Source organism: Heptranchias perlo, chromosome 12 (genome assembly GCF_035084215.1).
Source record: "Heptranchias perlo isolate sHepPer1 chromosome 12, sHepPer1.hap1, whole genome shotgun sequence".
Classification (NCBI taxonomy): domain Eukaryota; kingdom Metazoa; phylum Chordata; class Chondrichthyes; order Hexanchiformes; family Hexanchidae; genus Heptranchias; species Heptranchias perlo.
Genome location: NC_090336.1, coordinates 46,802,177 through 46,828,394, shown reverse-complemented (window position 1 = coordinate 46,828,394; position 26,218 = coordinate 46,802,177). Strand labels below are relative to the sequence as shown.

At 38.3% G+C, this 26,218-nt stretch overlaps 1 protein-coding gene across 1 annotated transcript in view; it reads right to left on the bottom strand.

Moving 5' to 3' along the window:
• Nucleotides 1–8,131, bottom strand: part of alx4a (ALX homeobox 4a) — a 33,769-nt gene extending 25,638 nt beyond the window's left edge. Inside the window, exon 1 of the mRNA XM_067994082.1 lies at nucleotides 7,683–8,131. Coding sequence (XP_067850183.1) covers nucleotides 7,683–8,034 — 352 coding nt within the window. The 5' untranslated portion in view covers nucleotides 8,035–8,131. The remainder of the gene's footprint in view (nucleotides 1–7,682) is intronic.
• Nucleotides 8,132–26,218: the final 18,087 nt, after the last annotated feature.

Sequence of the window (26,218 nt, the reverse complement as noted above, 5' to 3'; positions counted from 1 at the left end):
AATACAGTGCATACACCTAGCTTTGTCCCTTCTATTGTGGGAGTGAGCCCAATCCTGTCCTCACACTTCCACTAGGGGCCATTAATAATGGTGATGAGGGGCAGTAATTCCGACCAATTGCTCCCTCCCTATTTCTGGGGTCCCGAAGCCATTTCTAGCACACCTGCTTCAACCTGGCTGAAACAAACTAAATCAAAACAGACTGCAGAATGAACTTAGGACATTCATGATCTGGATAGCTGAGCTATTCATCGGAGAAGCTTGCTAGGTCATTGTGGGGAGTCTTTAATTTAATGGTTAGCCTTGTTTTGTTGTGTAGTTAAAAAATATGATAAAATGTATGGTGGATTTTTTTTTTTAAAAGTTGAAGTATCGCAAAGGGTAGTAAAACTGGAGAATAATGGGTGTGTCCTCTAGTGTGAATTGGGACCGAGACAACAGGCAGATTTAGAACAGTACAGTCAAGTGCTTTCGTCATCCGCATGACTTCCCCTCCGCGTGACCTCCCTAAATGTTTTTTCTTCACACGGAGCACTGTAATATCAATATAAAATAAAATTACTCCATATAAATGGAAAGGAACCATTTCCACCTATGGTCTCCTAAAATAGAAATTAGCTGCCCGGTGAATGGATCTCTGCATGTCATCCAAGCACACATACACAGTATGGTAACATGTTCACCTTTAACATGGAAAATATTTCAGTACACTTTTCTGATAGCGCCCAACTGAAAAGTTGTTTTTTTGTACACTGTGAAAAAATAATTAGAAGCATAATGAATGGCAGGTTATTTGTAACAGAAATACATCTAGACACAGTTTAAGCAGGAATGGACTCAGATTCTTATTTGCTGGGTGACACAATGGTGGTTTCACCCTTGGGACCTGCGTTTAAATCTGGCCCAGACTGAACGGATGAAAGTTTCTTTTTTCTGTGGGATATAGGGATCTTGTGTAAATAAGATTGGGCAGTCCCAATGCAGTTCCTAATGGGCATAGGCCTTTTACACTAATTGTCAACGTCACTCAGAGGTCACATGATGGCTGGTGTTGGTAATTGAAAAAATGTCGCACTGTTGCAGAATGTGGTGCACTTCTGAGGGTGGGGCTGAGGCATGTTGTTGGACTAGAGTAGAGGGAGCTTTGCCTTGAATCTGATTGTGCCATAACTGACCTGGGAGTGTTTGATGCTGACACTGACACAAGTGCCTGAAATGGAAAGAGTTCCGTTCTCTAGCATTAATTTCCCGACTTTGATGAGTACCAAAAGAAAAGATATGAACTGGGGTACTTTGTAACCTCGTGCACCAAGTGCAAAGTTTCGTTGATCCTTCTCTCAATCTTATGGTGTGAAAATGCCTTGTTTTAATCACCATACTTAGACAACTTATTGTGTAGAAAATGATAGAGGCGGGTGTGGGATTCAAATCTTAGTCTAAGCCGCAAGAGTAAAGCCTGCAGTTGGTTTCATACTTTAAACAAAGTCACTTAGAAATGCCAGTTAGTTATAATGTACGCGAGGTAGGTCAATTGTTTTTCTTTGTAAACTTATTTATTCTCTCTATGCCAGTGTGGCCTAAAACCCCCTGTGTCTGATGAGGTAGAATTCTAATATATTTGAAGGTGAAAATATTGCTATGTGATGTAGGACAAGTCTATAGAGGATTTTTTGATGAATAGCCAAACAATTGTACTAGGTGATAGGAGCTGTAATAGTACAAGGTTATGATTTTTTGGGGGGAAATTCATTAACTGGTATATATTATTAATGGTAGGATTAGCCTGGGAACAAGAAAGACTCAATGGCCAGTTATGTTATTGCTTTTGTGTTTTTGTAAAATGTTAGTGTGCACACTAACTCAAACCTGGGCGGATAAATTGGAATAAAGCGAAGATCTGACTGAAGACCACCCTAAAGGCAACAGCTGTCTGTCCACCGCTGTGAGATAGTCTCCCATTGTTCGCATTTCATATCAACCCCAGTATAACTAATTTCTTTGTCACTGGGCAGAGTGTGACGTTAGGCCAGCAGTATACCGGTCTGTCAGCTTTGAGTCTCACCCTACAGTTACAGGTCTGAGACTCTTACTTAGGGTTAAATTACACTCACTTTTTCATCAATGCGAAGTGGTTCAGGTGTGTATTTACACAAATGGCAGTATTATTCGGGGATCAGGCCCCAATCAGACATTCAAGCACACTAAAACCGAACAGTGAGACTCTTCTCTAGGGAAAGGTTGACCTAAATGGCCTCCTCTGGTCCTACACTTGCGTTTCTCCGGGACGCTATCATAATTTGGTCTGAGCTTACTCTATTACCGTATAACTCCGGTTCAACGTCAAGCTTCATTTTCCAAGTCTCCAAACTGTCTATCAGAGCTCCTAGGAACTTTATTTATAATGTTGGGACAAAATGGACGCGGATGCCTGTGCTGTCCTTAAAAAAAAACTCTTGGGAGCAATGTTTCAGAATGTACACATAATGCACAGAGCTTCTTTGTCATTAATCTCAGTGGCAACCGCTGCTGCCGTGACATTGCACTCCACAAATACCGGTATCTGCGGTATAACCTCAGCCCGTTTCTGAGGTTAAGCATCATTCATCTTTCAATCATATTTTTGAAAATTCAGCATTCTATTGGTGAAATATTTTCATCAAACTTGATTAAAGGTAGTCGGACCTAACTAAAGATATATTTTACAGGAAACCCAGTGCGGGAGGAGGAGGTTGTGGGGGCGGGAAGGTTTCAGCCACTCAGGCTGTCCATGGTTTTGACCTTTTGCCCTATCTGCTCTTCATTGGAAACTGGAAAGATTAAACCTGAATTTACAGAACTGAAGTAATTTTGTGCTATTAAAGCCTTATAGCCAGATGAGCATCGATCAATTGCCTGCTTCAATAGATAATCCCACTTTCTTAAAAGAAAAATATCTAAACCGCGGTTTAAAAAGTCATCAAAAATTCCCTGATGCCTATTTTGATGATTTTCTTGATAAACTTCTGAAGAAATACCATTTAATATAAACGAATGATGATCAGCTCGGCTTGTCCCATAGAAGTCCCAAGAAGGACTTGAGCTGCTTGTTTCCAATTCTCCAGAACAGTACAGGTGATTGCATATCTTTATATATTTAAGTAATAACGGACAATCTAATTAGTCGTCCTGGGACATTAGACTGAGTTGAAGTCTAGTGTTTTTGCAACATTTCTCAAAGGGTACCTTTCGTTGATTAAAGTATTTGGCTGCCTGTCACTTTGTGCGTTAATCGTCTCCCTGTTACCAAAACCAGCAAGGGACGCGCTGGATTCCTGTTATACTGCACCCGCGAGGACCCAAATATCCATGCTAGGATTAGGTAGCCGTACAACGCACAAAATCATAACACGCATGTGATTCCTCATAAGCAATGCAATTGGTCGCATCCAACTATGCTATACCAGTTATTTCGGGCTTACTTTTACTTTTTGTTGGATATACATTTTTAAAAATTCTTTACACACAAGTTCGATTATCCTACTGAAGATGCTCTTTTACGAAACGTATAACAATAGGATTATGGGTATTATAGTGTCTCCTTTGCTATTGTGCAGATACGTTGGCTTGCGATCTTGGCATTTATCCAACACGACGATTTTGTTATGTGATTCATTACACTATAATGGACTTATTAAGGCATCTTGTAATGTGTCAGTCCTGGAATAAGATTTAATAAGGACACATGACCAAAATCTTAACATTCTTGTGTCAAGTTTTTTTTCTTCTGTGTATTTCTTCAATTAAATTCTTCTTCGGTATGTAGAAACTCCCAGCACATTAAGCCCCCAATACACAAACCTGTCTGGTTTAGCTCGTCCGCACACGTGAAGACAATAAAAGCGTAAAGTTCTGAATGTGGAAATATTCGTATATCTAGATCTGAAGAAAGCTTTTGAGATTGTGGAAACTCGCGCGTTCTACAGTAGTGTTAGACAGGGGCAGAGGTATCTGTGACTATCTGTGTAGTGTAACTGTACAGCGCTAACTTCAGCTAATCACAATATGGACCCAGTAGTGTCTATCCGAGGAAGTCTTTACCCTTTGAACTTCACAAGGTACCTGTACATTTATTTCTTTATTGCTTCAGAACAAATGCTGACGTTCTGTAAACTTAGGAGCAAACGAATAGAAAATATACTTTAGAATGACTACTGTCTTATTCCAGTAGCCAGATTGTTGGACAAATTGAATTAGTTCAAAAATTTGCTATAATTCTGCAGTGGGCTGAAGTCGTAATATAATTAATGGTTAAATAATTGATTTCATATTGTTAGAAAGCTCTAATCCAACGTGCTATTGGGAAAAAGAGATTTATACTAAATATTTTGGATTAAAGAAGTTATACTAAACGCGTCTGACATTAAAGAAGCGTTGCTCTGAATTAATATTTACTTCAATAGATAATGCATTCGCATGATACTTTAAACTTAAGAAATTGGAATGCATTTGATCTCTTTTCGTCAATTCGTGAAAAGTACACGGAAGTCAATTCTGTCTGAAAATTTCCAAAAGTTTGATGTGGGGAAAAACCAACTGGCTGGTTTTCCATGGTAGCAGAACTTGCGATTGGAAAATAAAATGAGAAAAGTCATTTCCACAAACTGCTTCCAAATGTAATCTTTAACTGCCCGTTACCTCATTTTAGATGCAGTAAACCTCATTATTGTTTTATATTGTATCTAAATATTTACTGATTTATTTTGAAATTAACATACTACAGAATTGAGCTTGGACAGTATATTTGTTCCAACATGATTGGATGAATTCTGATGTAACTTTGTTCTCTGAGCATGGTATCAAAATATTTTGGCCGCACTTATTTGAACTGAGCAGCAAATGTCATCCCGTCTATTTTATTTTTGTTGACACAGGGTAGTGTTTTAAGAATATTTAGAGAAGGACGTGCGGATTCCTAAAGACCACAGTCACTCTGCACTTGGATTGGCACCAGGAAGAAAGATTTCCTCTGTGCGCTATGTGTAACGCAATGGTAAATCCTTGTCTAAGTAACGGGTTTACCATTTGCTACTACACATTGCTCACATTGTAAGGACCATCAAAAGGAGAGGGCTCTCTAACTCAAGCATTTACATTTGTTGTAAAGTAAATGCGAAATAGCGTCATGGCGAAAAGGTAGATGGTAGTTGTATGTACGTATGAATTAAACATCTAATTAGGTTACAAGGCTGGCCCAAAAACATGAGTGTGATATTTATTTATTAAAAATATGTATCTGTTTCAAAAACATTTATCTGCTGCTGCTATCCTCATCCATATGGTACTTCTAGACTCGACTATTCTGGTGGCCTCCCGTCTTCCACCCTCCACAAATGTTAGCTCATCCAAAACCCTGCTACCATATTCTAAGTCCTGCTCATCCATCACCCCTGTGCTCACTGGTCTAGCAACGCCTTGAATTTAACATTTTCATCCTTGTGTTCAAATCCATCCATGCCTTGCCCCTCCCTATCTCTGTAACCTCCTCCAGCCGCCACTAACTCCGTCAACTCTGAACTTCTGTGCATCCCCCACTTTCTTCACCCCACCATTGGCAGACATACATTGAACTGCCTAGGCCATAAGCTCTAGAATTCTCTCCCTAAATCTCTCCATTATCCCACCTCTCTCTCCTCCATTAAGACCCTCATTAAAACTTACCTCTTAGCTTTCAGTCACCTGCCCTAATATAGTTGGGTGTTAATTTTTGTCTTATTATGAAGCGCCTTGGGGCTTTTACCTACCTTTTTAAAGGCGATATATAAATGCAATTTGTTGTAAAACGGAAGCTTGAGTATTTGAAACAAAGAAATATTGAAAAATAATTTTCAGTAGGCATTAAAAAGACATTTCTAATGGGAACAAAACCGCGATCCTATATTTGGGGAAAATCGGAATTTGCTGCATTAAAAGGTGAACTAAAAGTACTGCCGAATTTTTTTGTTTGCTTTCATTGCAATATTCCAGAGAATTGTAATTTAGAGAACCGATCAAAATAAATAGCTAGTTGGTGGTTAACCTTTTGAAATCGTCGCGCGTTGCTGTATTATCTGCACGTTATCTGACTTTAATTAGTGATATTTCTGGTAACTAACTGTACACCAGGATGTTGTTGTGGTGCAATATGACAGCCCGACTTCTCCAGTCACAAAGTTCTCATCAAGACGGATGGTGCAACATCGTGTAAGGAAATGTATCCTTGTCATATATTGGTGGTAATTTTTCAGCATTACAATGTTTCGCGAATGCCTTCCTTTCTGTGGATGTGAATGAATGATTTCACTACTAAATAATTAAAATAGAATAACATGGAGTTAACATTTGGGACATCATGTAATGTACAGCAACTGAAAACAAAAGAACATTGCAGCCTGAGATCTCACTCAACAGAAAGTGACATTGACCCTTTTGGAAGATTGATCGTCACTCGTCAATACATCATCAAGTTGCTCCAAAGGAAAAACAAAGTTAATCTTTTTAGTATAAATCAATCAAAAGTACTCTGTTCCTTCACTTTCCCTTGTTTGGGGCGGTGTTTGTTTGAAGTGTGTGTTGCATAGGGGTCAGTGCACGGCACCTTTGCTGGATTACTTCTCGTTTTGTGAGAGTCGGCAGAGTTTTGCTTTTTAATGTGAGGCTGGGGGGGTGGGGGGGGGGGGGGGAGAAAGAGTGCTTAAATCCTTCACCGGATGGCTGATGCGATGAAGGCGGGAGCTGTTAGCGACTGCGCGGCCGTCCTCCGCCTGCCCTGCCCTGGGCGACCCGGCTGATGGATGAGTTGTTAATGTAACCCGGCACCTCTCGACTCGGGGCGCCGCTTCTTCATCAGCCCGGGATCTTTGAGTTATTGCCTGGAGTTTACTCGCATGGCAATTTAGTGGAAAGTAGAAATTAGCACAGGTGCATCCAGAAAGAAAGTGTAACAGGGGGACAGGAGAGCAGGGTTTGAGACAATGCATTGCACGGTGTAGTCTCACACGAGTGGCCTTTATTGTAAACAACTCTCCTTTCCACTGCTGTGTTTACAATCAACACTTGCAACAATACAGCGTCCTCTAATACAACCCGCGAACATAACCCGTCGCGTCCCCCAGAGCAGCGCTTTCCCTTTGGGCCGCTCCTGATAACTAACCCCCCTTCACTGCAGCTACGTTGAACGCAGTTTCGTTTCTTGTGAGTTCACATCCTTCTCGGATGATCATTTTCACTTCTGATTTAATAAACTCCGCGTATCTCCTGAAGATTTTACAGTGCATTTCTAACGGTCTAAAGCGCCGTCAGTGCATAATGTACTTAACACGGGAGACACAAGCTAACTATCAAAATATGTTCAATGGTCTGTAACGATAATGATTAAGAGACAAGATGACACATATACGTACACACACACAACCAAGACACACTGCCTCTCCCCGGTCTGTCTCGCCAAGCAACAAACGGAAAATTGTTGAATAAAATTTACCATTGGAAAAATGCTGTTGGCGTGATTTTCTACAGAACCAATCGTTTAAAGGTAGTGACGGTTACACAAAAGTACGCTTTAGTTTCACTCAACGTAAGAACGAATATTCACTTTTCTCCCCATAAAAGTACGAGTTTGTATAATTTAAATGTCCCGAAACGAAGTTCCCCCAGGGTTGACTCACCGTAGCAGGGTATTAAGGCGCCGTTGTGGCTGGCTTCTTGAATCTTGTTGTTTTGCGCCGGAGACTTGGCCGTCCTGCCAGTCCTCTGCATATAGAGATATTTGTTAAAGGCGCTGTCGCCGGTGGGGTTTTGAACGCTGGTGTCCAATGGCTCACATTCCTGCTGGAAGGGGGTCCTCGACTTGTCACCATAACTTTGGCCTTTGTTGGCCAGGAAGTTGGGGCTGAACTTGTCACTTGGCTGGAATGTTCTAAAAGGAGAGTCCTGATGCTCTCTCCCCTGCGGAGCTGGGTTATAATATGAATCCATACTCGCTATATCACAATAAGACACGCAAGTATCCCCGTTCATTCCTAAAAATAAGTTTCGAGTACTTAAAGGACCTGGCAGGTTCGCAGCAGGGAACTGGCTTGCGAACGTTTCGGAATCGCGGAAGGTAGAGGGGAGCCGACTTGAACTCGAGTCCTTTTGTGGGTTTTTTTTCGTGAGAGGCAGGGGCTTGCAGATGTAACAACTCACTATATCCCAGACCCTGAGCGTCTCCCACCTCTTTCTCCCCCCCCCCCCCCAATTAATATGTAGATCAGATAAATGGGGAGGTCAGATCGCCTCACAAAACACTTCAAAAGAAGGGACAATTAAACACATGACAGTAATGTAATTAGGAGATGAATATATATCTGTTCTTAAAATCCAACCGGGGCCAATTTAATGGGCACGCTGTACTTGATTTGCAACGCCCTTGTTGAGTACTGGCTTTGTCTGAACATTGCAGTCCAGTTACATTTTATGATCATTTTTACAACGGTAAAATTACACACAAAAGGCCCGCATAAGAGAACACGGCAATGGTATTTAGTTTAATTCTGTAAAAAGTTGCCGTTTATGCTTCGACGCTTAGTAGTGAAACGATCTGAACTGGAGATTGACTTGAATACGATACAAAAATTATAACAAGGAATTGACATCTTGCCGAAGAGTAATAGTCTTCAATCAAATTAAGAATTACTAAAATGAAATGGGAATAGTTTTCTCACCTCGCTATTCTACCCAGCCAAACGTTTGGTAACAACTACTTTCAATGATTGCCATCATCAAATTTCGTAACTGCTCTAACGGTATATCATCTCAGCGAAATGCTACTTTTGTTAATGCTCTGTGGTCACGTTTATGTGTTTCTCGATTACAATATACTGTATCCCCTTTGAAACTGTTTGAGGAGCCGGTTGAAACTCTTGTTGCTGGACCACGACAATGGGAGAACTTGCCTGCCCATCATTTTTTTGATGTGGAGATGCCGGTGATGGACTGGGGTTGACAATTGTAAACAATTTTACAACACCAAGTTATAGTCCAGCAATTTTATTTTAAATTCACAAGCTTTCGGAGATTTTCTCCTTCCTCAGGCAACGGGCAGTTGCAGAGGCAGTCTGTAAACACCATTTATTATTGTTCAATATGTATAAATGCGTAGGCTTCAAGGAGATCTTGAAACATTTGCCTGAGGAAGGAGAAAATCTCCGAAAGCTTGTGAATTTAAAATAAAATTGCTGGACTATAACTTGGTGTTGTAAAATTGTTTACAATCATCATTTTTTTGAAAGCTTTTTGTTGCCTGTATTAATTCTTTCCTTAAATAACTCTGGGCCCTAATGAAAACCAACTCAGAATTTCCGATTTAAACTTCCTTTTCCTTCACCCCCCCCCCCAACCCCAGACAATTCAGTGTTAAGAGCCACCTTCTACAAATCCCTTAGAGGAACCTTGGTAACATCTTTAACAAATTTGTACGTCCACTTTTTTGCTAATATGTTATAACGTGTGTATTTGTAACGACCTAGTCATAAAATAGGAAACATTTTCTTAAAGAGCTGCGTCGTTAGACTGTAATACAAACAATACATGATTCGGAATAATTATGTAAAATTTGAAGAAATCATTCCTCCAATATTGTAATATATTTTGGTAAAATATATCTAATGATCGAGGTATTTCTATCAGATTGTTTTCAGATCATTAAACTACTGAGCGCAGCGGAAGATCTTGATGGCTATTTTACTGGTCTATAAATTGACACTCGCAAAGGAGCCAGATAGAAAATGCAACACAGATGAGAATGTCCGCATGAAGGAGTTTTATTTGAGTTTTTACTTTGTATTTGTTACATCTATTAGATTTGAATGTTCTATGTTCATCCTCCATTTCCACGGTGTTGTCAGTCTCTTGTCATTTTAAAGTATACACGCAGATACACATTTTAGAATTAATTCTCTTTTTTTAAAATGATCTTGGCAATTTCCTCACGGGTGCAATTCTTAAGTCCAGTTATAGTTCCCGTCTTGCATCACTCAAGAGATGTTTACCGCTTTCTGGTGTAATTGTTTTTTTTAATTCAATAATTTTAAATGATTGCAATTTTCGGACGAGGACAATAAAACCAGTTGAAAAGCATATGTTTAAAAATCACAAGTCAGGTTCTTGTCTTCAAAGAGTAAAATACCATGAACTGCAGGGCCCAATTAGTTTAAAAAAAAATCAAATGGCTTTACCGATACGTAGAATAGTTGAGGAAGGCCTACCACAAAATTGCAACAGTTTTATAACCGTTGTGAGTTTTCGCCATTCATGGAAGACTAACGTTAAAGAATATTCACTCCTTTCCTAAGGTGAGTTTCTTTTTAAAAGAATTATTTTTTAAAATCTAGTTATTGGAAGCTCGCCACACAACTGATATTAAAAGGGTGTTGAGCCTGTAGTCAACAGTTTATCCCTTCGAGAAAATGGTGCAGGCTCTCTCCTGTATTTAGAATCAGTGAGCTTGGAGTCTTTGAACCAAAACAATCTTGTAATGGTAAAATGCAGTCTGTGTTCTTTGTTTTGAATCTCAGTTCAGTTGCATGTGCTTCCTGAACATCCTTCTCCAAAACAAATAAAATTAAAGGACATGGCACAAGCTGCAAAAAGAAAGCGAGCGTTTCGAGGGTTAATACTGTACAGACACTGTATAGATTTGTCGGGAACAAGGACTTTATATAACGTTTTCATTTGATGCATGACCAGAGTCTTTGTGTTTCTCCATGTCAGCTTGAGTTGGAGGGCACACTATAAAATCCATCTGTATTGCTTGACCTTTTAAACAAATGTATCTAACATGAATGCTCATCACATGAATAATCAAGAAGAGACTGAATATCTTGTGCCGCAATCCAGTCAGGTGAATTGCCTACATTATAAGGCTATTAACTTTTCTTGTGGTTATATTTTGAACTGTTTTGTGTGTAGGCTTTCAAAATCAGATTAATAAAATGCGGTTGTTTGAACCGTCAAATCGTGTAATATTGAAAGAGCGCAATTCATTCAAAAGTAACAATATGTCGTAAATGAGAAGTTTTTTTGGAGTTTTTCTTGCATATTCGATCTGCTGACTGTAGTCATAGCTCGTTTTTTTTTGTTTTTCACTCTACCCAGGACAAGCAAAGATGAATCAGGTAGCGAGCTATCAGGGACACGAATTTATTTCTAGAGTTTTTAGTTCCAACGTCACTGTCATGGAAATCGAACAAAATCAACTGCATTTGGTCACAAAAAAAACGTTGCTTTTAACGGAAACTTAATCCAAGTAAGGCGAAATTCTTTAGAATAGCCAAGGGTTATTTATACTAAGCCGGCTCTCCCTGTCGGCAAATGGAATAGAAACATTTCCTCCTCTGTCTTGTCCTTTCCTCCTATGTGACAAGCGTTGGATATTAAACCGAATTATACCAGAGTTGATAACAGTTAAGATGATAAAGGAACCTTACAGGATCTGTTAAGAGAACTCTTCCCTACTTTGAGGAAGGCTTTGGTAACGATTTAGGTGTCGATTATTTTATTCCACGAGCGCTTAATTTTTCTGATTATATTTAAAACACACTTCTGCCAATGTTAAACGTAAACAAATTATGTTCATTAAATGTATAATGCTGACTTCAGGGTTTTAAAAATCCTAGAAGATTTGTTTATCCTCGAAATTCTCTAAATCGGTTAACCGTTATCATGTTCTATTGGTAAAGGAATATAACAAGTCCTCAAAGGGTTAATTATATGTATCAGGTTATAAAAGTAGCCAAAGCAGGCCATGAAATATACAATTTTTGATTGATTTAAATGCCATGGCATTGATGCCATAAAATACTATAGAAAGTGACATATACATTTAATCTTCAGGATTCATTTACACACAAACATTCACCGAGATTGTACATTTAAAGGTGGTCAATATTGAAAGGTGATATGTAGTTATTCTATTTTCTAACGGCACTGTGCTCTTTATTATTGGACATATTCTCTTAAAGCTAAACATATATTGTGGAACTTAGAACAATATGGGATTTACCTGCTAAATGAAACCGCGAGGAAAGCTATATATTGTCTATTGATATTGGTGTTGCAAATGGACACTTCAAAGTAATAAGGACAGCTCTGAACGGAATCATACACTAGGTGGTTATTATTTTCGCATACCACTGTTTTTATTATTCCTTTTAGGAAGTTAAAACATTATTTTCATCCTGTTTTATTTCATTTAAAACGCTCAATATAGTAGTAGAATTTTGAGTTGGAGCACCTTTGGCGCACCACCCTTACCTGACTCTCAACACAGCTCTGCTCTGGTCGGTTGGACTATATTAGCTATATTAAAATAAGAATTGTGGAGTACAGCTTCCTCAAATAGGCGGTGGTATGGAAGTGACTTTGTTTCAGGTCACAATGTCTTTAATCTGAAGAGTAAGTACATTGTTTTTTTTGTATTGGGGGGGAAAATACCCCTCTCCCCTAAAATAAAAACCCCAATTGGGATCCAATTAAATAATTTGTATTTCATTAATAAAACCATAAATGCTTCAGTAAACAAAGCAATGTACAGAATATTTGCAGTTTGGTAACTGTTGATATTGTTTACACATGTATATTAACTAAGTTGTTGTTCTATCAATGAATAATATTTTTGATCTTGGAGCTGTCTGCTGATTTTCACGTGTTCAAGTTCAGTTTATGATTAAAGGCTAAATTCACTGAGCCAATTGCCCAAGTAAAATATAAATTGTTATGATTTTTTTTACGTTGGCAATTATATCAGTTAATATATATATTTCTGTGTCAAATAGTAACCGGAGTTGCCTCAACAGCAATCGTTTTCCTGCATGATTTCGTTGAGGCCATCGTTTTGGGGAATGATCAATAATGCCATTTGCAATTAATTTCCGTTACTAAAAGCCAGGTAGTCTACAGATTTATGTAAAACATGCTTCAATATTTTACTCTGAAATTTAGGGGTAATTTACATTAGCTGATTATAGTTACATTGTTTTAAGCTGTTTGCTTTATTAATAGTATATAATATAGTAATACTTCGGTATATATTTGATTTTCTATTGTACTGCAACTAGTACTAAATGCATTGTTCTGGATATTATTTCAGTCGGTAACTCATTAACATTAAATCGTCTACCGCTTAAACAAAATTGCACTCAGTGTCTGTAAAGTGTCTTTTCCCCTTTTTATTCAGCTGCGTTTTTAACCAGGGTAATCTTCAAGTATGTTATACTATGGTTCTATATTCTGTTATCGAATTTCCCAGCGTTATTTTGTTCTCACATATATTTTTCGCACGTTTCAGTAGTAACACACGGAAACCGATCATTATTGTATGGATGCAGTGGGCATCACTATAGAGATTGGATTTTGAGCAAATAGTGATGCGGTATGCTGTCCAGAAGTTGTAATGATAATGTTGCACACTGAGCAGCTGGAGATAGAACCGTCATTCGAAATTTTTGGTCAACCCAGCGAAAAACTTCGAACCTTCGATCTTGAACACTATCGATCTCATAGACCGATTCAGGATGCGTGGGAACACGTAGGAAATCCGAATTTAAAAGGTAAAGCAATATACAACTGGAGCGCGAATGGTCTTTTTTATAGCTGTTTTAGTCTTTAATAAACATGATTATGGATAATTACAGTCACTCAAAGTTTACACAAAGCTAACACAATTTGCAAACAACTTCCACAGCCAACAGATATTTTGGGCAGTTTGTATTCGAATGCTGATGTTAACATAAAAATATTATATTTTAAATTCGCATCTAATAGGACGTTGATTCTCAATTATCTAAAACGAAAGAATAACAATATCAGATTTTTCTGTGGCCAGCAGTCAGGATTCCCCTTTTAACTTTTTTACAGTCCTTATAATTTAAGTGACTGTGAGAGGTTTTCGCTCCATTCCGCAGTGTCCTCCTTAATTTCTTATAGGCCTATAGTTTTAATTGTGAAGATATGTTAACAACACACTGTTGTTGACCTTTGCAACACCACATTACTATATTTAGTTAACCTAGCTATCAACCACGTTGATGTCCTATTTCTATTTCTCAGAGTTAAATTTAACAGCGTAATAAAGTAATTTAAAGTATGTTACTCCGTTCCAAGAACTGTAATTCAAATTAACGGGGGAGTGTATTTTAAACGAAGAATTCGAACCTTTTGTATTATGGGAGATGAGGATCTTTGATGCTAAGCTTGGAAAATATGGTGAAATATATAATGTGGATGGAATGAAAAAGGAAAACTGTCATTAGGAATAACAGCCGCCTGGGGTCATGACTCGTGATATTCACTATACAATATTTATGCTTTGCTTTTATGGTTCATGATGTCATCAGAGCCCTTGGATTGTAGAGCGTTGTAGCCATCGCACCCGCATCATACACTTAGCAATGTGACCGGCGCTACTGAACCGTCCTACACCCAGTATCATACACTCAGTAATTGGCGCAGTTATCAGATTGTACTGGTATCATACACTTAGTGATTGATATTATCAGAGCATACTACACCCAGTGTCATACACTCAATGATTAGCGCGGTTATCACATATTGCTGCAACCAATATCATACACTCAGTGATTTGTGTTGTTGTCAGGCCGTAATACACCCAATATCGTGCATTCAATGATTAGCGTGATTATCCGACTTTACTGCACCCAGCTTCATGCACTCAAATATTTGACCACACTACATCCAGTATCGTACACTCATTGATGCTGTTGTAAATTTGGGCCGATACACTTGAGATTGGTGCTGTTATCAAACTGTCCTACATCCAGTATCTTGCACTCGGTGCTGTAATTACACTTTACTGCACCCAGTGCCATACACGCAGTGATGGTGGTGTTATTAGATTCGATTAGAACCAATAGCATGCACTCAGCATAATACGAGTGGTTCACCTCGGTGTTATGTACTTTATTTGGCAGATTCCTCAGCGACTTTACTCGAGGGGTAACTGAGCTATATAGATCAGGAAAATCCCAGGTTTTACTTTTGGTCTGTGTGGATCTAGATCACCTCAACCGTCCCTGCGTAGGGGTAATGGGGAAAATGGGCCATGATTCCTAATGCTGGATGTGTGCCCATGCGAATGTCGGGTGAGGAGAGGAAAAGGCTGAAACATGATCTCCCTCCCTTACCCTACTATTGAATGAGCGACAAACACGTTGTCAAGGCTGGCAAAGCTCACACACGAATCAACAAAAGAGGAAAGGGGAAAAATTGAGAAAAATCTAGACTGAAGGATTTGTGCTGTTACCACACCATCACTTACTGGTGGTGTTTTTATTATGCGCCCAGGACTGTGAATATGTCCTGCATTTTTCACTGCACATTAAGGCAACTGACAAAGTCTGATAATGCATTAACAGAAACTTGATTTAATTCAGTAGCGGTTTTATATGTGGATGCTGATTCCAGCATGGATAACAATAGAGTTTCTTCTTGAAAACAATTATTATTGAAATTTGTTGAAGTGTGGGCGAAATAAAGCCAGGTGCGTAATTAATCTACTTGAACGTGAACGGTCTTATTCAAGGTTCCAGTTTGGGAATGAACTTGAGGCACGTTTTGAATTGAATGCGTAGTAGCTAATTTCTTTTGAACACCAAAGTGCCGAGAAGAAGCTAAAGATTCGCCGCTGTTAACGGAGGGGCAAAGTTGGCCAGAATTAAATCCGAAGCTGTCCAAGCCCGAACATTCGACCAATGCCCACAATGTATCTATGCGCAGCTTCCATTCTGCCTTGGATAATTTTAAAATATTTTGCACCTTTTATTGTTTTGGAGAACATATGGTCAAGCATTTCACTCTTAAAATTAGATTGGGAACTCTAATTACAAGACGCTTCGGGACAATATAGTCCCAGAATACGTTTTTAACCACCTGTTTCTACGCATTTCAATCGGATGAATTATAACTGAATTTAAACTGGATTAGTACAAATGTGGGAATTGAGGGGACGGTTACTTGAGTCTCAACATCATTTTAACCTAAATCAACTGTTTCTTTTCAAATGTATAACAGAATGAATCATCCACTATAGTCCCCAGAAAGGAATTCATGTTACACAATATTCAGTGGTGACTATGCCAGCTGCTGCAGTAAACATTAAAGGCACCAGCCACTGTAAACAAAGCTTGACATTTTAACAGAAACAAATTTCCCTCCCACCCCACAAATACTTATCATGTGATATTGTTGCCATGTAATGTGGATCTATCTTTACTAAACGGGCATGTGATCTCTTCATGAAATGAAAAGCTTGGAATTCTTACGTACGTACATTGCTTTCGATGTAGAAAATGCACTTTGGCTACTAGACGCAAACAAATCATAGGTTTTGAGTCATTTATCCCATAATCCCTAGAAAATGTATGCAGTTTTTATGTTAATTTGGATTATTAATCTGCAAATATATTAAAGGGTCAAAACTGACCAGCAATTTCTACCAACAACTGGCTTTCAGGACCATTCTGGATTAAAAAGGATTAATCGAATGGGACGCTAAACTTGTCCTCTCAGGTGGATGTTAAAGATTCCACGGCACTACCCAAAGAAGAGGAGGAGAGTTCTCTTGGTGTCCTGGCCAACATTTATCCCTCGACCAACATCACTCTTTTAAAAAAAAAGGATATCATTACTATTTGTGGGACTTTGTTGTGTGCAAATTGGTTGCCAGTCTCTCTACAGTACAACAGTGACTACATTTCAAAAAGTAATTCATTCTGTGAAGCGCTTTGGGGCGTCTTGAGTTCCTGAAAGTTGCTATATAAATGCAAGGTCTTAATTTTCCTTCGCTCTCTTTTCTTCCTTTCTTTCAACATGAATGTGGAATTTATCCTTAAGTTCCATGTTTTGTTTAATCTGTTATGATTCAAGTTGGAATTTGTTCTTCAGTTCAAAGTCTGTCCCAGGAATGAGTGACTGATGGTCTGCCAATCAGAATCTTAGATTTGATTAAAATGCATCTTTTTAACCTTTCTTTACGATATTCTTATGCCTTATTCTCATTTTATGAGCCCCTTGCAACAGGAGAGCATTGATTAGTGTATTTGTTTTTTGTTTCCATTATGCATGCTTATAGTACATGAGCACTTTTAACAACATTAATTAATAATGGAAAGTGAAAGTATATTTCAAGATGTAGATATTGCCATGTGATGAACTAACTTAAGCAGAACTGCATAGTATATGGGAAGGATGGGGGCTTTTCGCCCTACTTCATTATGAGTAAGACGATGATCTCTGGCATATTTCCAGATGTAATGTCTGGAGTTTAGATAAAATGCAGTATATGTAAATATGGAATAATAAATGAATTACAATATGAAATGGGGGTAATTAAAGTACAATGCACACAGGAAACTCCTCAAACAGGTGAAAAATGAATAATAGCTACCTTGGGCTATTTGTAAAGCAATAATTCAGATAGCATAATAAACTATTGATCTGAATCCAGAGTTTGGTTTACAGGTTTGAAATTATTTTCCGGTGAAGATATATGTAACATATATATATATATATATATATCTCAACTAATGACAATATTGTGTGTGTATATAATTTTTTGGGTAATGTATGTATATAATATATATACTGTTCTAGGTGGTTTTATTCTGTTGTTCTCATTTGCTGGCAGTGACGGTCAAGTTAGATGCTTCTGCCCATCATTATGTGGTGATGACCACACGAGTATTAATGATTGTGAGATTATTGCTATAAGTATATAGAACAATTATCTAAATTTAATTACCGGGGAAATGTGTTCATATATAATGATTAAAATGAGTGCATGAACACAATTCAACATTGCCTTGGTTGCTCATTCATATAAGCACATTGGCCCTAAGGGGAATGCACAGATAGCTCTTTCAATTCCTTGGGCAGTGGGTTTCTGTGTTTCAGATATATAGCTAGTACATGTATCTAACCTACTACAGGTAACTTTCTTACTCTTAAAAGTCCTCTTTAACATGCACAACAATGTGGGCAAAGCGACAAAAGGAGTAAATTGAACACGTAAAAAAACACTGCTGTGAGAAAAGCGGGAGCTAATGACTGATCATTATAGATACAAAATTACTTAAGGCTCTTTGGTACTCGGGGTTGCAAGCCAAACTGCACTGTGCACCCAATGAACTAGTCAGCTGCCAGCGAAAGGTGTGAAAAAAGAGATACAGAAAAAATATTGAAACCAACGAGAACTGATGCAAGGCTGCATGCAATATTTCCAGATGTAATGTTTAGATAAAATGCAGTATATGTAAATGTGGAATAATAAATGAATTACAATATGAAATGGGGGTAATTAAAGTACAATGCACACAGGAAACTCTATCAAGAACTGAAATCTATCAGCTGGCTGCAAAGAATTTTGACTGTATAATCTTGGATCATAGCTTTTGCAAAGCAAAATGTGTACGTCAGTGTACAGGTATTTCAGATTTGAAAATCGATTAATTTTGATTAAACTTTTTGAAAAGACAACGTTATTACTTCAGATACAGAACACAGCCCACTTTATGGTTGGATATTTGGCGAATCTTTTGACTACTGCAGCACCTTTCTGAAAAGGGGGATATTCGTTTTTTTAATTGATTTGTGAATATTCGAAATTGAAAAATCATGATTTAAAGCATTCTATATGTGTAATCATTACACATTTACAGAGACCGCCTTTGAGAAAGTTTTACATTAAAGTAGTTTGGCTGCATTTCAAAAATATTTAATGACCATTTTATATTACTATAATATCTGGTGTGACAAATCAATTTTCGATGGGTCTATGCTTATGACGTAAATTATACTTTGATCCATTTGTCAGATCTGATCAAATATTTGCCACAACGGTTTAATAAGATTCATCGTATGGAAATATTAAATAGATATCATCATATCATCATCTTTACTGGAGAACGTCATGGATTTTTGCTGCAGTCTAGACTTTCAGTCTATAGGGCACTTGGAGCAAATTTAGACCATGCAAAGCAGCTTGGAATAATTTGTATATACAGTAACAAATGGTCTTCGTTTAATGCAAAGCATCGAGTTACCTTACAATCGAGTTGCGGTACTAATAATATAAGTTACATCAATTGCACTATCTTGCATTCTAAATTCGTTTCTTTCATCTTATCTGGACTTTAAAGTTAATTATATCACTGTTGCTTGACTATTCGCTCATTTTAATCATTTTTAATATTTTGGTAATACACAAATATTTCAAAACCCAGTTCCAGGCAACTTAAATTAAATGTGCTGCGCAGTATGGTGAAACATCTGCTTTGACATTGTTGTCTGCGTATTAATGTGCGCATAATGGATAGACTATTTTCCCAAGTCAGGCCAAAATAGGATTTCCCAGCGATAATGTAGACTTTGCACCACGTCTTGTAGAGTTTTCCTTTCAGCAAATGATTTGTTTAAACCATATACGGACAAATAAACTATTCTTGTGTCCAATCTGAAGAATAGAAACTTCTTAGGTTAATCATTTTGTTAATGAGTCCTCAAACTGCACTGTGCACCTAATTAACTAAATTGATTTGCAGCGCCTGCCTCAAAATGCAGCCATAACGAATGGAACATATCCGAAAAGCATTCGCACAGGGGCAATCAAAACGACCAGATAACAGAGTCTATTCACGTCTTTCCTTCAATCTTCTGGGGACTATTAAATGTTACCTTTTATCGCACAGTTTCCCTTCTGCCCTAATTGTCTTGTATGTTCACGTCAAATTAATTTGTATGATTTCATTATTCACCAAGAAAGTGCAAGAAATCTATTTTCAATGCTAATGCTGTAAGGAAAGAGCAAGATTTCGAAAGCAAAGCATTTTACTGAAAAACCCCATCCCATTTTTATATAAATACCCAATGTGTCTATAATCTTGTAATCCTAACAATAGTGCAGCACAAAACACTTAACAACTAGAATATAGAAAATGTATTTTATAATGGATAATAGTGTTTAGATAGAATGTAATAATGTATGATAACATTAAATAAATAAATTGCATACAACGTCTCATGGTTCGAAGTTCTGAGCTTCGGACAAATATTTCACAAGAACAAATTCTCCATTGGCCAAAAATAATTATAGCACTCCGAGTAATGTTTTTTTTTGTCTGAAACATACGAGTTTAACACTTTAGAAGTCATTTTGAACATAGTCAAGTGCAGATTTTCATGTCCCGTGGAAAAGTTCTAAACTAATACTTTGTTTCGAGTTTGCTTTGAAGACAGCGAACTGTTCCAAAATCATCCAATATTTCACTCATTTGAATAAAGCTTCATCACACCAGTGACAGCGGAAATAAAATCAATTTAATAAAAAAAAGCATGAGTGAAAACTTTACAATCAGAATAAATTAGAAATTGAGACGTGAGTAAATCTATTTTTTAAACAAAATAACCTGTAGGGAATAACTTCAGAAATTAAAACCTGAGCGCTTAAAACAAATATCAGGCTTATTGCGGGAGAGATGGGACTCAAAATAATTCTAAACTTTTAATAGTAACCCAGGTTTTTTGTTTTTATTAGTTTTCACGTGTTGAAACTTGGGAGATAAAAGAACAGTGGGAGCACTGACCGATGAATCGAGTCTGCTGTGAAAACAATCTGGTCTTGTGGTTTTCATTTTACTCGTTGGCCTTCCTTAATAGATAATTACATGCATCTTCTTCCTAGTCTGCGAGGCAGAGGACGAGAGAGGCCATTCAAATAAATAGTCATATCTGACTTCAGTGGACAATGCTGAACCCTGATCCAACTTTTCATTGCAGATTAACCTCTGGAGCTGAAAGTCAGATGTGAGTATGTGGCATGTCCTGTCAGTTGTGCCATGTCAGACTCTCCTTGACGTCACTGACCCCAGAAAGCTGGAGCTCTTGTGAAAACCATGTGGCCGAAGAGAAGGAGCAGCTTCACCTTTAGCCCTGTATGAATTTCCAGTTTATTAGTTCAAGGTTCAGATCGGTGTCAGTCAAAAAAAGGACTGATTTTCCTATAATAAAACCCAAAGCATTGATTGCTTTTGGGAGGGAGTGCAGTTCGAAAATGCCATTAACTGCATTTTGACACGCAACCTAGAATTTCCCCCCACTTTGTAACCGTCCTTGCATTTTCTTTGGATGCAGCAATATATTTACTCAGTGCTATTATTAGCTGAGAAGCGTAAGGCTGTGGTATTTTAATTCCAATTATTGTAAAATGGCTGAAAATAAAATAAATTATATTTCAATATTAGAAATAGTTAACTCTTGTGACTTTTGCGACACTGCTAGAAATGGCAGTATAATGTCACTTTGCACCTTTTTAATATTGTTTCATTTTAGTGTTTTAGGTAAAATGATCAGACGGTTTAGAAGATACGGTGGCTATATGGGCTGATCTGTGGGCTCATTAATGTTCAGCTTCACCGTCTAGTTCTACAGCCATTTGAGATTAGCTCCCTTTAGTGTTTGTGGTGATTTTTACTGATTTCAAGCTATCTTTAACACCATGAAATATGTCCTGTGCGAAGCTTATCTGGAAGCTTATTAAGTGATCATACTCTTATACAGCCACTTTTGCATGGATGCCAAGTAGTTTCGAAAGGCAGCATAGCTCGGGAGAACGGTCTTGATCTGATTTCCGAGACCTTTTTAAACAGTTTCACAATGGACTGGAGTTATACTCGTGCAATGTGAAATTCAAGCAGCATGAGGCAGTTTCCTGGAGAGAGTTTTACCCTACTTGGTTTAAAGGTACATTGGTCTAAATTACATCGAATTGCATAGAAATTATGTGCAGTGGTTCTAATCCCACGTGCAATCCTATTCCCATATCCCATTTGCCCTTTCCTTCATCCACCTACCTAACCTGGTCTTAAATGTTGACATGGTCTCTGCTTCATTCCCTGACTCTGGCAGTGCAATCCGCAGCCTCACAACCTACTGTGTTTTTAAAAAAAGATTCCCGTGCTCTTTGTCCTACATCTCTTACATTTAATCTTCTGTCAATGTAAGGAATCTTACAACACCAGGTTATAGTCCAACAATTTTATTTTAAAATCACAAGCTTTCGGAGATTATCTCCTTCGTCAGGTGAGTGAGTGAATGAAAGGTTCTCAAATCGCATATCTTATATTAGGCTGGGACACCATCACACCAATCAAAGGTATCATTGGTGTTCAGACAGGTTAGCCACGGAAAACAGTAGGTCCCAGTATACTGAATACACAATGTGTCAAATTACACAGACAGAGAGAAAGAGACCTGAAAGGCAGAGAGAGAGAGAGAATTTCCAGTTGTATTAAAAACAGATAACTTTTTTTTCCCCTGCTGGTGGGGTTATGTGTAGCGTGACATGAACCCAAGATACCGGTTGAGGCCGTCCTCATGGGTGCAGAACTTGGCTATCAATTTCTGCTCGACAATTTTGCGTTGTCGTGTGTCTCGAAGGCCGCCTTGGAGAACGCTTACCTGAAGATCGGTGGCTGAATATCCTTGACTGCTGAAGTGTTCCCCGACTGGGAGGGAGCCCTCCTGTTTGGTAATTGTTGCGCGGTGTCCGTTCATCTGTTGTCGCAGTGTCTGCATGGTCTCGCCAATGTACCATGCTCCGGGGCATCCTTTCCTGCAACGTATGAGGTAGACAACGTTGGCCGAGTCACAGGAGTATGAACCATGTACCTGGTGGGTGGTGTCCTCTCGTGTGATGGTGGTATCTGTGTCGATGATCTGGCATGTCTTGCAGAGGTTGCTGTGGCAGGGTTGTGTGGTGTCGTGGACGCTGTTCTCCTGAAAGCTGGGTAATTTGCTGCGAACGATGGTCTGAGGTTGGGTGGCTGTTTGAAGGCGAGTAGTGGAGGTGTGGGGATGGCCTTAGCGAGGTGTTCGTCATCATCGATGACATGTTGAAGGCTGCGGAGAACATGGCGTAGTTTCTCCGCTCTGGGGAAGTACTGGATGACGAAGGGTACTCTGTTGGTTGCGTCCCGTGTTTGTCTTCTGAGGAGGTCTATGCGATTCTTCACTGTGGCCCGTCGGAACTGTCGATCGACAAGTCGAGCGTCATATCCCGTTCTTACGAGGGCGTCTTTCAGCGTCTGTAGGTGTCCATCGTGTTCCTCCTCGTCTGAGCAGATCCTGTGTATTCGTAGGGCCTGTCCATAGGGGATGGCCTTCTTAATCGTCTATCAGTTCGATAGTTGCAATTTGGGTTCCGGAGAGAAACCTGTTTACCTAACTTGGTTCCTGCCTAGCTGAAACTTTAACTGTCTGGCTTGAGAGACATCTGGAATACTGTGTTCAGTTTTGGGCACCGAACGTCAGAAAGGACATATTGGCCTTGGAAGGATTACAGCGTAAATTCACCAGAATGATACCAAGGCTTAAAGGGTTAAATTATGAGGACAGGTTACATAAACTTGGCTTGTATTCCCTTGAATTTAGAAGGTTGAGGGGTGATCTAATCCAGGTTTTTAAAATGATAAAGGGATTCAATAGGGTAGATACAGAGAAACTATTTCCTCTGGTAGGGAAATCTAGAACAAGAGGGCATAATCTTAAAATTAGAGCTAAGCCATTTAGAAATGAAATCAGGAAGCATTTTTTTCACACAAAGAGTAGTGGAAATCTGGAACTCTCTCCCTCAAAAGGCTGTGGTGTTGGGTCAAAATTAAATTTTCAAGACTGAATTCAATAGATTTTTGTTGGTTAATGGTATCAAGGGATACGGAGCAAAGGTGGGTAATTGGAGTTGAGGTACAGATCAGCTATGATCTAATTGAATGGTGGAACGGACTTAAGGGGCTGAATGACCTATTCCTGTTCCTATGTTCCTAAACCAGATTTGACACAGCACTAGATTTATACTCTATGCAGTGTCAAACCAGAGGTATGAGACTCTACCTTCCAGGGAGTGGCACTCCACTTAGCTCTGAAATTGGGTTGGTACTGAATCCAGATTTACAATGCCAGTTTATAGTTGGTGCGAAGTGGAAATCACTTGGCATCAATGCTAAGTTTGCAGTATAAGTCTACCACTGTTGGGATACATAATTAGCAGATTGGAGTTATACTGCTACCTAACTGCACATCACTGTGGGTCGCTTAGAGGTCAGTGACAAAGGGACTCTGCCCATATGTGCTTGGATGCATGTGCAGAGTTCGCGGCTGGGCTCATTTTTAATGGTGGAGATAAATAGAAAAAACTGTAAATGCTGCAAATCTGAACTAATTAAACAGCAAAAGTTTTAATTGCAAGCAGGTCCATCAACATCCCATATCAGCCCAGCATTTTCTATTCTTACAGCTAATTTTTAATGTTAGGACAGAGCAAATTGCAGTCTAGCTTTCATATAAGAAAAATTACTTTTTCAAAGTTCCAGTAAGTCCATCGGGCCACTTGGGCACTTTGTAAATGTATTTTGTAACAGGCTGGATATATACTGCAGCTGCCTTGTTTGAGAACTGGTTTGAGACAACCTTCTGGAGTTTTAGTGAGCTCAGGAGTCAGATTAGAACCTCAATACTAAGTTATGCTGACATTTTCCTGTCAAGTAGATGGAATTGTCCAGACCCCAGAATATCTGCAGTTACTCTCCCATAATAAATTCATACCTGATCTTATTTCATACCAGTTCTTATTTATATCAGTAATTTTCCATGTTTATAAAAACTGCAGAAGTTTAATATGTGCAGGCATTACAGCTGTTTACAGTAGGATGTTAACTAAAGCTGTATTTTATTATAATTCAAAAGATTTATCCTGATGGTGCCAATGATTTAAAAATTACTAGCTGATAGCAAATACTGAAAATGTAAGCCAATGTTATTTGGCTTCAGCATAAAAAGGTTGCTGATTTTGCAACTAGTTTTGATAGAACTGAGCCTATAGTTTCAGCCTAGTTTAAAAACTGTAAACTGCCTTGGCATATCAGTGTAGTGTTTCTTATGTGTATACATTATGATTAACATATTGAGCTTATTGCTAATAAAACCTCATCTCTTCTTGGGTTATATGAAGAGCTTTTGATCATGGCAAATTGTAAATAGAATCAGATTTTTTTAATAAACAGTACAATAATAAGTAGATTTGATTTCTGTGAAGTAGCATGACATCAATCTTAAAGTAGTCTCATTTAAAATTATTTTTTCCTCCCCACTTTAGGTTCACTCCTCTAATACTTTAAATGACTAATGCTTAGCCTTTGCCTTTGCCACTTTGTAACAGGACGTTAGGAGATAGGAAACCTCTCATTTTCTTGCTATCGGGACAAGCTGCTCATCTCCAGTCACTCATTCCAACAGCATGGGAATTTACTGCTCCAGGAATAATTGAGGGAGGAGTGAACCCACACCTTGATCATTGTGAGGCATGTTATGTTGGTACAACCAATGTTCTGTGCCGTTGGTCTGTCTGCATTCACCTTTTGTGATTACTTGATGACAGATAATTATGCAATGATAAATGTGTTTGTAATGCTGCTTCAGATCAAAGTAATCAGAAATGCAGATAAAAGAAAATATTTCTAAAAGATACCAATGGTTATGCCCCACAGTTTCATCAAAAAGAAATATCTATGCATTTTGCAGATCAATATATCATAGTGCACAGTAGCATACAGAAAACCTTTAAATCATATGGAACATAAACAAACTATGCATAGAAAATAATAGGTGGCAGTGATTTCAAAAAACTCACCTGAGAGGATCAGATAATTACAGAAACTGCAAAAAACAAACTGTGATCGCTGATGACCATTTGAAAATTAGATTATTTGATGGTAATCACTTCTGCAACCCACCCTTTTTTATAATTTATAAAGCGTGTTTTTTCTACTGGAACAGCTAAGTCTTACCTGCAGTGCTGCTGTCTGTGGGGGAGGGACACAGAATGATTATGATCTGGACATTTTCCTATTGTGCAGTAAGGCTTCAAGCTTGCCACATATAGTGGTAACTTTACCATAAGTATTAAATTAAACAATTATTTTAAAAAGCAAATGTTTGACCTGATGACCATTATTGATGATGGACGACATTTGTGATGTCAGTACTGCAAGATTACAAGCACTTAATCTGCACTAGATTACTGGGAAATATATTATTCTACAGATTATTTAGAATGATATTGGGATCCTTCAGAGGTTTTTTGATAAGATTTCTCCAA